This window comes from Empidonax traillii, unplaced genomic scaffold (genome assembly GCF_003031625.1).
Source record: "Empidonax traillii isolate 1590-97213 ecotype Southwest subspecies unplaced genomic scaffold, ASM303162v1 scaffold352:size1026972, whole genome shotgun sequence".
In the NCBI taxonomy this organism is placed as follows: Eukaryota; Metazoa; Chordata; class Aves; order Passeriformes; family Tyrannidae; genus Empidonax; species Empidonax traillii.
In genome coordinates, this window is record NW_020955545.1 from 10902 (window position 1) to 23973 (window position 13072).

At 36.9% G+C, this 13072-nt stretch overlaps 1 protein-coding gene across 4 annotated transcripts in view; it reads right to left on the bottom strand.

The window, feature by feature from the left end:
• Nucleotides 1-1253: 1253 nt before the first annotated feature.
• Nucleotides 1254-13072, bottom strand: part of ARHGEF10 (Rho guanine nucleotide exchange factor 10) — a 109867-nt gene continuing 98048 nt past the window's right edge. For all 4 annotated transcript variants that reach the window (XM_027892433.1, XM_027892432.1, XM_027892430.1 and 1 more), the window contains 2 exons: nt 6934-7056; nt 1254-5147 (listed from right to left, as the gene is read on the bottom strand). In XM_027892433.1, the coding sequence (XP_027748234.1) occupies nt 4636-5147; nt 6934-7056 (635 nt within the window). In that variant the 3' untranslated portion in view covers nt 1254-4635. The remainder of the gene's footprint in view (nt 5148-6933; nt 7057-13072) is intronic.

A 13072-nucleotide genomic window follows, 5' to 3' on the forward strand; every position in this document is an offset into this window, starting at 1 on the left:
TAGCACAGACGTTTTCCATAACCACACCTACAGAATGCCTGCAAGGAGGAAGGCAGTTTAAAGGGCTAATCATGGGCTTAGAAAGCAGCAGTGACTTTAATCTGTGTGCTTTTACAGACTCATCATATAGCTTCAAGTCAGGCAAACGCTTTTCAACTAATTTTCTTCCTAGCTACAGATGATATTAATCTGCCTTCTTAAGAGGACTATTATTATGTGAAGTATTATTACTATGAAGATAGGTAAAGCAATCTAAAAATACTATTATCAGCTCCATGGTATCACTCATTGCAATACAAATTAACTCATACAGAACCCTTCATTACAGCTGCACCTCTCAAATGACTGATATTTCTCACCTCCAAAGGCATATTACAAAAAATAATTTGTCTTTATGCAGTTAGAAAATTAAATAGGACAGAAGACAAAGGAACAGTGAAGTTTAAGCACTGAACCACGGTTCAGGAAACCCTTCCCAATATTCAGGCCTCTCTCAAAGGAGAAGTAAGCAATTTTTAGCCCTCAGACTGCCACCCATAAATAATAAGCTGTAAATTCCCATTGGGACAGAATTTGCCTTCAGGTGTGCACAGATATGGTATGCTGCACACATGCAATTTGATGTTTTTCAGAACCACATAATAAAGAGATGTGGTATAAAGCCAGGAGCAAAAAGACAGGCTTTCCTAGCAACCAAACAGTTTTCAATAACTCTTCCTGTTTGTTTGTAATAGCGCAGGTACACCCAAAAAGGCTATTGCTGAGTATGATGAATACAAGTCTTAGTATTTAAACACAGTCATGGCATTATGTATATATCTTTTAGGGCAGATTAATTAGAAAGAATTGCCCATTAGCAACTGAAAATTAATTTCCTCTGTTAATGCTTTGCTCTGCAGTACTTTGAATACTAATGCTTCTCATTTTTATGCAGCATGCATGCTACCCAAGTGCTGATGCATGTTCCACATAGTATAGCAGAAATTCTACTGCTTAGAAACTGTTTGGGTCCACTGATACAGGAGCCAAACTTTATAATAAATGACTCATCATTTTCAGAAACTGTAATTGCTGGTGTTTGAATTGTAGAAATTATAAAACTAAAAAAAATATACATCTTTATCATCCTAATCACATATCCTATTTTCCCTTTCATGAGTCCATGGATATATATATTATTCATTAATGCATGCCCCAAATTCTAGCCTTCTAGTTAAAATGACAGCCTGAGATGTTCTTTTGAAGTTAATTTTTACCATATTTTTATTAAACATTTTTCTCAATTTATACTTTGAACATAAATACACAAATTTTATGGCTCCTGTTACAAAATACACTACTATGTGTTAGAAAACATATACAGAATATATTGTAGTGGTTACACTTGCTCCCCTCTTTTCCTTTTATTTTCATAACTTCTATTAATTTAGACAAGCAGTATCAGAAAGCAAAATCCAACCTCCTAGCAGCACAATCTACAACAGCTATAAAGCCTATTTGTGAGAGAAACTTTGGTTCCTGCCTGTTTTCATAGTAAGGTAATACCAATAAGCTGCATGTCAGGAAGAAACATTGCACCTTGTGCTCAGTTGGTTACTAAAAATCTAGTTCATGACACTATGTATTTTTCAAGACAGACATACAGCTTCTTTTTTTCTTTACAGCTCAGTAAGATAAATAGATAGGTATTTTCAAAATAGAAGAATGTAAATGAGGGACTCAGTTCTGTTCTAATGGAAGTCACTGGCAAAACCCCAATGTACTTTCAGAAGAGCAGATTTTTACTTTGTTTCTACTGTTTTATTGATATAACTGAAGAAAACTACATTTCAGCTGAAAGATAGGATGAATTTCACTTTACAACTCTCATGCATTACAGATAGCAGATCCTGTAATAATACTATGCATGAATTTCCAGTTGAATTGGTGGACTCTGCTTACTGCTCCTACTGATAAAAATCCATGAGAGAGCAGACGTAATCCTCCAGTCCCAAAGGCACAGATGTGGAATCCTACATTCAAGGAGAACACAGAATAAAACCTGTGGTCTTTTACTGCAGTCTAGCAAAGGGATACTAGATTACATATGCTTAATACACAGAGGAATCTTTTAACTTGTTTTTCAATATACTTACATTAAACTGTACAATGTAGTACTTCCACACAGTGGGAAAAGAGCAGCTCCCAGGGCCATAGCTATGGAAGAGCGTAGAAAATGCAACTGGCCTGGCTTGAGCCAGGTGAACCCAGGCAGCAGGCCAGGCAGAAGAGGAAAAGTTTGGGAAAATATTACCAGCTGCCTGGCTTAGAGGCACTCTGCTTTTTTTCTTTTTTTTTTTTTTTTTCCCTATCAGGACTCATGCCAACACTAAGCCCATGCCAACAATGACAATACTCAACTGAAGTTGCAAGATACACAGCAAAAGACACAGATTAAAAGCACAAAACAGTAATGGAGATCCAAAGCCTACAATCCCATCTGTAACAAGGGTCCTTTGTGACTCATGGAAGTCCATGTTATTATGGCTCAAGAATCCTGTTCTAATCAGGAATGTAGGATGTGGGCAAAGCCTCTGAAAAGAAATCAGGATGCATACCTAATTTTCAAGTGCCTATTTTGGTGCCACCTAGCAGGCAAAGACTGACTGCACTGGCATTCCCTCTGCCCCACACACTGGTGGTCAGGCAGCAGGGAAGACTTGATGTTATTTCAGTGTTCTGTCAAACTCGGTAAGTCAACTTACCTACCAATTCTGGGGTTACCTTGATAGAGGTTTGCTTTTTAAAGCAGATAGACTGAAAATTTAAGACATACACAAATCTGCTGCAAATTAAGAAAATAAATTTCAGCAACATTCTATAAACCCCTGCTACTGCTATATCAAACAAAATACTTCAGTCTCTAGTACTGTTGACCTTGAAATGGCATGTGCTGGGAAACACTACCATTACAGTTGATATTGATTTAAACCAAGCAGATTGAAACAAAACACGGTGGAATCAAGCAGTTTGTATTAGATGTTGCAGAAGTAATTTCAGGGCAAACCACACCCTTAACTGGGATAAGAATGGTATCAAAGTAGCCAGAAGTTTTATTTGATTCTAGTCAATGCATACATCTGACAAATATTTGAATTTAGATATACTTAATTTGCATTTCACTGAACACATGGGTTGTATTAGAGTTCTTAACATACTCAACTGAAATTTAATCATCCTAATTTCTCTGTATTTCAGTCTATTGACAAGGAAAAAGGATGTTCCCATAGACTCCATTCAACATGTTATCTGTATTAAACAGATTTTGACTTAAGGATGTGCCTCAACACCATTTTTGGCAACGTCTTTATGAGCTGAAGCCTTTGTTTTATATTTCACATGAGCAGAGACTGTGCAAAAGGCAATTTCAGTTGGAATCTTGAATTCAAAGATTCCTTTGGAAATACATAGATTCATTAATAAAACATCAATTAGATCTCTACTTACAGCCCTCTAACACTGCCAAAGCCACTGCCTGCCTGTCTCAGTGAACGAAGCTGTGCATGCTGTTATCCCAACAGCCATTTACACGACCCTGCTTTGCTGAAACTGGCTGAAAAGAGTCACTCAGACATGACTATATCTCTGCTGTTACCCTGTCACATTATTTGATGGATGTCTGCCTGAGAACACAGCACAACTCAACTGATGTAGGACCTATAGTGATTACTTGCACTTTCTACAAATATTCCAATATTAGTCTATTTCTTCCCAATTAATGACTTAATTAATTATTTCATTATTAATGTACTGGATGTGCATTCCTCCTTAAAAATGGTCCATGTTTAGCTTTGATAGGTAATTGCCAGGGGAAGAATGTATTAGCAGCCCTACAATGCACAGCTGTCCTGTATCTGTATTTTCTATTTGCCCAAGGCCATCAAATCCTTGCAATTATCTCTGTAGAACAAAGGCAAGTCACAGACACATTTCACCTACCAAAAAATTATTGTGCTTTTTGTACTGCAACACTTTTAATAAAACTGAGCTTTAGAAATTAGTATTTTAAAAATCTATGTTATATGTTGAAATAAATACCAGTCAATGAATGTGGCTGGTTTTGTCCCAGCCAAATTCTGGTTTGCAGAATGATATTATGAACTATCATAGTTATTTCCAAATTAATATTAGCTTGCATTAGACTACTAATTGTTTAAAACTGTTTGCTAATTTGTTAAAATCTACAGTCCATGCAATATGTCACTTTGGAAAAAGAAAGAATAGCTGATTTACATAAGCAGAAATCAGCATGAGACATGGCATGTCTTACTTGCCTTCCCTAAGTGCTACAGAACATAATTATGATATCTATAAATGTGAATATAAATAAGGTAAGAGATTCTAAACCCAATTAAAGGTGCCTAACAGTTGCTTTTTGTTCTAAGTATAAATAGCACCAATGGCTAAACATTTTCCAGTACTCTAACACTGCAGAACGTTCTAAGTATGTCAAGACTGTCTTGCACCCTTAATCCTGTGATCCAAGCCTTCTGAAATTGCTCCCAGGTGTATAAAGTCTATCTGTTTGGGTCCTAAGCTGCTGGAAAAGGATAACAGACTTTTTTAATAGTGGAAAGGATCCTGGATTTAGTTCAGTTAGATATTTAATAGTGGGATTTGCCAGACCATCACTGAAGACACTAGTTCATCTTGTCGCTGCTGCTTGGTCTTCTTGTTCACTCTTCTGTGTCCCTGGCCACCAGAAATCACTAATACTGAACTTGCTTTAATTTTCTTAGATTTCTGCCTTTTACTTTTAAATGAGATATTTTGATCCTTCAAAAGCTCATAAATGTTACTGTCCTCTGGTCTGTGTTCTAGGGAACTTGATCCATGAGACAAAGTAAGGGATCCAGAAGATGATGACAAGTCACTTTGTGCAATGGACCCTGCTGAACCCCCCAGCCAAATTGCAGTGTCATGGGTGTTACTAAGGGAAGAGCCTGGTCTTTCAGCGAGCAGAATGTTCTTCTGGTCCTCATCCTTAGGTTCTGAGCCAGGAGGCAGGCTGTTCCTCAATTTGTTTCTGTTCTTCTTGTTTATAGATGTAGCTGTTACAAGAAACTTGACTGGGCTATTGTGTGCATGGTATGACACCATTCCTCTTCCTGGAGCCAAAAGAAAAGACACAATTAAAGAACATTATTTATTTGACCACAGTGTTCCACCATAATTAGTTCATGAAATTTGCTCAGAAAAGCATAACTCTTAAACCCCTATTATATGTATCCAGTCTGTCTTTCGCCTCATGTGTACACTATTTACAAAAAAAAAAAAAGTAGACAGAAATAATGTGTGATAGCACAAGTGTTTTAGAACTGTACCAATAAATCAGCTGAAACATGGCATTATGAATTTTAGTTGACATACTTTTGTGCTCTATTCTCACAACAGTGTGAGCACAGAAACACTGCCAACTTCTCTTTGTTGGCATCAACACAAATTTAGCCCTCATTTTTCTCCAGTAATCCACGAACAATCCTGTTCTACCTCTGTACGTCTTCAGAATAGCATTAGAACAGACCCTTCCACACTATATGGCAGGAACTATACCATCCTTCTGGATGATTGTCTGGTTACCATGATGGATTCATAAGGAAATGACTGAACAATTATTAATTTTTCTCCCCCCTCTCTTTTTTTTTAAAGTGTTTAATCAGTGGGATTCTGGGAGTACAAGGAAGATTTACACTTTGCAAATCATTAGAATGTATGAAAAACAAATTGCATATGGCCAAATTCGGAAGCTGTAATATTATATGTAGCTTTTACAGTAAAAAAGATTAAAAAAAAAAGTAGGATTCTACAAAATAATCTACAATATGAAAAAGAGCTAGGCTATCAAGGGGAAAAGTCCACAAACCCTATTAATCACTATGTCAATCTCTAATTCCCTGATGCATTCCAGGTTATAAGAAAATACATTCTTTTACAGAAAGTACAACCATATAAAGATAAATTATCGCTATTGGAAGCACAACACCAAAAGTCATAATTTTTTAGTTCAAAACAGGAAATAGAAGAATGAGAGATTTTTTGATTCTGAAACTATGCAATTTTGTTGTATTGATTTTCATCTAACATAGGTTCCAGATTTTTACGGAGCATTTATCCTGTGTCATACCACATTATTGCTGCGTATTTTGCTGAACACAGAGGATTTCATTTTCATTTTGCACAGTTACATAAGCTTGTTTTTTTTTTTTTTTCCCTGAAGGAAGCTGCAAACAGCTTGCCTCATAAAATCTGCCGGCTTCCCTCCACAGCACAGAAGCTCGAACAGAATTCTAAACCCAAAACACTGGGGAAAAGCCCCTTTTAAACATACTTTTAAAATCTTGCTTCTGCTAGTAGCTTAAACATTAGTAAAGTGATACAGCAGCATTCATGTATTTATATTTCAAATGGGGTAATATGAAAGTAACTCAATAAATATACCTCTCCAAAATGTAAAAACCTTGATCATGGTCAAAAAATGAAATATTTTTACTCTCATGTATTCCAAGTCTCCTGTTTGGGGGAAACCAGTCAGACAACATGCTAAATTTTCAGTATCTATGTCTATATACTTACTGCATGTATTTTCCCCAAATCTGAAAGAAAAACTGCATTCTCTTCTCATCCCCATGTGTTTGACTGTACTCTGACGGGATTAATGCCTATCCTGTTCTTATGCCCTAAAGAAAAACCATTGTCCCAGCACAAACAACTGAGACAAAACTAGTCAAGTACTTGAATATTCTGTAAAGCTTATGAAAAACAGCAAGTGTAATTTCATTACAAAGCTCTGTCATTTATCTAAACAATACATATAATTTGCCAGGTTCACTGAAGTTACTGACAGCAGAGAAATGGCATCTTCAATGCAGGAGATGTTTGAGAAATTTCACTCACCAGTTACTTTGGGAATCCCCTGCAAACGAGGCACTGGTAACGCTACGATTATTCCCAGGTTTGTTCCCACCAGCAATAAACCATGGCACACCAGGAGGCTGGTCACAGAGACACGCTGCTGCCCTGTGAAGTTTAGGAAGTGCACCATTACTGAAGAGTGATGACCTTTGCCTAGATCAAAGTAACTTCAGGCAAACACAATCAGCTGTACTGTCTCATTCAGCAAAGCACTCAGCACAAAAGCAAATATTCTGCCGGATTATGGATTACACTTTACATACATGACAATTTAAATACTATTAAACTTCAGAAATATTCTGCCTTGAATCTCTAAATCACAGTATCTAAAGGTAGACACAGACTGTCTTTACAAACATGTTTTTATGAATAGGCTATGTTTGTATATTCCCAATAATAAAACTGAAAGGTATTTCATTTCACAATACTCAGCAATTATATTGCCGTAACACACTACACTCAGGACTCAAACCTGTTCACATTACTTTTTTCTCCTATTTTTTATTCTGTGAAACTGTATCAGAAGTGCTGTGTCCCCCTGTTTGAGTTTTGGTCCCCCCATACAAGAATGGCACTGGCATATTGGAAGAAGCCCAGTAGAAGGAGACCAAGATGATCAGGAGACTGGAGAGATTAAAATAAGTGCTGTCAACACGTATCCGATGGAAGGATGCACAGAAGACAGACTCTATTCAGATGTGCACAGTGATATGATAACACACAATGGATCAAATTTGGTGTGTGGAGAAATTGTATTCTAAGGAGGGAGAAAGTGCTTCATCATAAAGGTGGTAAAAAACTCCAATGGATTGCTCAGACACAGGTTCAGGTTGCGGAATCTTCATCCTATCAAAAAATATTAAAACTTTGGCTGGACCTTGAACAACCAGGTCTAATCAGGCCTGCTTCAAGACTGATGGACAAGATGACCTCCAGGGTAACTTCCAATAAAAATGACTCTATGGTTCTATGATTTTCTACAACATTATTTATGAGACTGCCATTTTTCTAATGGAAACAAAGTAATTTCTGCTTGCAATGCTTACTAAATATGTTTGGTTCAGTTTAAATGGATTTTCAAAATGGTCTTGACAAGTTTCAGAAATGGAAACTAATTTTGGCCTGCCCAAAATTTTGCCAAAGTTTACGAGGAGGAGCATTTAAACCCTGCTCAAAGCCTTTCAAAACATACACATTCTTTGATTTATTATTAACTTTATATGTAGAGAAGTCATTCCACCTTCATCATAGCTCTCAAGTTCAAGCTCTCAATTCATCAGGAAGTCAGGAATTTGGATTTCACATCTGATATAACTTGAATGAACTCACACATTCCACACTGTGGAAAAGGACCTTAATTACGGTGTATCACAAATGAATGTCTTTTCTGTTTCGTCCCTTGAAGCTTGCATCCAAGAATATATGAATTACAGAATCACTGGGAAAGCAGGGAAGGAGCAGCTAGACTGTAGCCCAAACCACTCAACTGGAAAGCAGGAGGCAGAACACAGTTCAAGTCTTTCCTCACAGAACTTTAGAGAAACGAAGTGTTAAGCCAGAACTGGTGGGTTTTGAGAGGCACACAGAGGGGGTCAGATCTGGAGTCCAAGCTCTGTCCACCCAAAAGCACATTCTAAAACACTCTAAAGGCACAATGACTAGGTCATCCTCAGCACGTGTAACAAGGATAAGTAAGTTTAAAAGGCTCCATCTACTTGTGCAGACCTTTAGAGACTCCTGTGGTGTTCTCCATAAACTGTAATTGTTTATGGTGGTAGGACTGCGTCATCCCTTCTCAGCTAAATAATTATTGATAGTCTATGTTGTAGACAAATTACAAGTCTTTTGAAACTTGGTGTTTGCATTTTTTATGGGTCTCTTGTTCGGTTGATTTGGTGTTAGGATTTTTGTTTGTTTTGGCTCTTTTTTTAGATATTAATGGGATTAATTTAGTTTCCAAAACAAAGCACACAAAGGCACTCCTTCAGCACAAATGCAGTTCAAAAGTAATGCCAAAACACCTCTGTGTTCTGGAGCTTTCAAAAATTAGTATTTGAACTCTGTGATTTAGAGCTCAGGCTTGTTCAAATTATACGTAACATGTGAGCCCTCTCCCATAACTCGTGCCACAGCAAGTGCAAGGTAATAAGAGGTTCCCTTAACTTCCATTTCCCTTACAGCTTGTTTTACCAACTACACAAATACTTAAATACAATTTTTTAACTTGTAAAGTTCTCAAAAACTCTTAAGTGCATGGTTGTCTCTCAAATCCCTTGCAGAAGCAAGATGCTCATAGTTTTAAACAACAGATCTTTAATGCTTTTTTAAAGCATTTAAAATGTAAAATTACATGACTAATTTCATACTTCAAACCTGAAGCAAGTTTTAAACAGTAATTTTTACCTGGGAAAGCTGGCAATACATGTTACTGTTTCCATAGGTGGGAACAGCAAATTATCACCCAGCAACTTAGAATGTTAAACACTGAGCATAACCTAAAGCATGAACCAACTATAGGGAGGTCAAAAGGAAAATCCCCTGCTGTGAAATCTCAGAAAAGCAGGAAACATCTGCAAATGAAAAGATACTTTGAAATAACAAGAATCAACTAAAAAAATAACATATAGATTAAAAAAATAGTAATTTAAAATATTAATTTATCTTCCAGCCAAGGTTTGAAATCATACTTTTCTTTGTTATTTTCTGACTTTTTGTTTTGATGTATTTCAAATTTAGAGGGAAAAAAAAAAGTCAAACCAATTCTCCAGAATGCATTATGCAGTAAGCACAGAAATTAATAAATTAAGAAGGAAAAACCATAAACATAAACATCAAACCCAATAAAATACTCATCTTTAAATGACAACATTTAGATCACACTGTCCCAATGCAGATAAAACTGTTGAAACCTGTAAAATAATCTGACCAAGATCTTGACTTTAAAAAGAACTGAAGCCAACCATTAAGCTTATACATGGACAAATGATTTTAGTGCCTGTGTTCTGCTGTGTTCATCCTTCTCAGGTCTCCATTCCAGCAACGACCAGACCTGGGTAAATCCTCTTAGGTCTTCTGAAGTCAACCCCAGGTAGGTGTAAGGAAGTTGCTGCATATCCTCTTACTTGGCCACGCTGATCTTACTATGTAAAAAACTAGTCCACTGTACAGATCTGTTGGGCTAACCTGAAGTTTTCCCCAATCTTTTTATCATTTCCCAGCAGTACGATCATAAAGCAACTGCATTTAATGGTCTCACACCTGGTGTGGTGGGGTGGGGACAAAAGAAAGATCTAAAGCCTCAAAGTAGAGCTTGTTTTCTGCAGAGAGGAAGAGATAATTTTTTTTTTCCTTTGCGATTCTCATCTGTTTCCAGGAAATACACATGCCATTAGAGGATATATGGATATAAACAGAATACAGCAACTTAAGCAGAAATCATCTCTTTATTGAACAGGCAACCTTCATTGTCCATATGAGCAATGAAGTATCAAGGTCACTAATCTCTTTAAAAGGACAAACTCCTATAGAGCTGAAAGCAACAATATGTTTAAGGATGTTCTTGAATAATGAAAATACTGACTGTGACTATGAAAAAACAAGTGGACTGTCTGCTCATGTACAGTATGATTTTTTTTGGTGTGAGTTGTGATAAAGGCTGGTGAAAAACTGCCTTTGTTGATATTTCAACTACAGATCATAAACATTAAGCATAAACTTGCTCTACAGATGAAGTGCATTGCACTAGTGAAGTGTGTATATTCGTATTTAAATGTTAATATTTTCTGCTCTCAGTATGCCCTCTGTTCAGCTGGGCTTTGGCCCCCTAAAAGCAATTCAGCTGTATTGTGGATTACAAGGCAGTGAAATAAATAGGTCCAAGTAGCTAAAACAATGAAGATGTTCTTTTCCTCAGCCATTCTCTACCTTTCTCACATGGCACTTGATCTTCTGTTATAGAACACAATCTTGTTATACCTTATTAAGAAGTATTTCGGATGATACGTGAAGTACAGGTACTGTGGATCAGTCTGGACTAAATGTCTATCCCACAGTTCCCTCTGTGCTCCTGGTTTAATCACCAGTTCTGCACTCCTACACACAAATTTCCCATAACTCCAGAAAGCGAGAGCCCTCTCAGCTCCATTCCTCGTAAGTAGACTGCCACAGATTTAAAGTTATATGCAGCAATTAAAAGATTCTGCCAGACACAGTCTGCTTTTTGACATTACTAAACTTTGCCATACCATGGGGACAATCACCTCCTGTGCCATTTCACTCCTCTGTGATTCTGTCCTGCCAGCTGTGCTGCAGGGCTATCTTGCCCAAAGCACAGAAGGCACATCCTTTACAACAAGGAGAGCAGGCGGTGATATTTAAAGCCATCTCCTCCTAAGAACAAAACTGGGAAAATCTAATGCTCTCAGAACTCATTATTGAGGTTATGAGACCCTACAACTCCTCTATCTTAATTAGTTACTACAGCTGTCTTTTAAGTACAGCACTGTAACTCACATTCCTGACTAAGCTTTTCTTTTACTTCTGCTGTACAACAAAAATTAAAAGTCCTAAAAATCCCCAGTGAAGGCAAATACATATATTGTAAATACACAGCTATTTCATTGTGCTTTATTTCACTGTTTCACTCTGGGGTTTTTTTTTTTTGCATTTTAATCTCAGTATATATTACACAGAACTTGATTTATTCTTTAGCTGCTTTTAGTTCCAAAAGGTCCTTACTGCTGCTTTACTATGTAAACCTCCTAAAGGTTTACATAAATTAAAAGCTGTCTTTCAGCTTTTGTTGTTGCAGCATTTTTGAGATCATATAAACAGGCCCAAGAACTACTGCTAAATAATTGAAATTCATTTCATTTTTAGAATGGATTCTCCCTTGGAACATTTGCCATAATATTATTCTACTCCCAAAATAAATTTCCATTTACATTCATTGGTGTGCTTTTTGTGAAGACACTGGGGAAAAAAAAAAAAGGAACTAAAATGGGTAAGAATGACACCAAGGAGATATAATTAGCTAAAAATCTTTTCCAAAAATAATGGTATGTTACATCAGCATTTTTATTACCATGGTAATGAACACAAAGTTAAATTTTTGCAGATTTTTATATGCAGAAAATATGTGTAAGAGAGGCTCTACGTCCCTTTTTTCTCCCACTGTAAACAGCAGAACATGTTAAAAGTTAATCTTTTTAAAACTGATCCTGATTCCTTTGTGTAACTGTGATAAATTCAATCATCTATTTAGAGGCAGGTTATTTGCTGCTGTTCAGTGTTGGATCTACAGTCAAATACCACTTGTAAAAAACACCCTGTCTAGAACATGATATAAACAGACACAATTTAAAATACAGCTTTATTGCAAAGCTAATGTCATCTGAAAGAAAGCATGGTAAGAGTCTGAAGAAGCGAAACATTTTTCATGTAAGATTTATACCTAATTCCTGTGAGAATATAAATATAATCTCAGTGTGGGAAGAACTGACTTCTGTTAGAAAAACTAAGCCATAAAGCTGGCACACATATTGCCCATAAAAACTGCAGAAGCTTGGTCTATTCCAGTCTACAAACAGGGAAAGACAGAAAGAACAGTTGTTTGTTGGATACCTCATGCTCAGCCCTACCAGTATCACTTTACTCTCCATCTCATCTCCCAGCACTGCCACAGCTCCCACCTGACATGCTGATGCTGAGATCCTTGTCCCTCACTTGTTAAACTGCTACAGGTCAGTGCAACTGCCTGTGACACTGGGGGGGGATTGAACAGCTTCTGTCTTCAAACAGTTAAAGAGATGCAAAACTTTATCCTAACAACTGCAGGTTTCATCTTAAATTATAAGACTAATTATTTAATTAAACAAATTAAAGCTCCAGTCAGCAAAACACTGAACACACTCCGAGATGGAGGCTTGTGAGTGGTTCAGCTGAGTTCACCGACACTGCTGCTGAGGTAACTAAAATTAAGCAAGTGGTTTTTTGGTCCGACCCCTAGGCTAATTGACTCCATCATGTACTTGATACTAAGTCCCAGAAGCAAATGCTAATCTCTGCAAGGTAAACACATTTTCATGGCAGATTACATTGTCCAACTGCTTTACAGTCACAC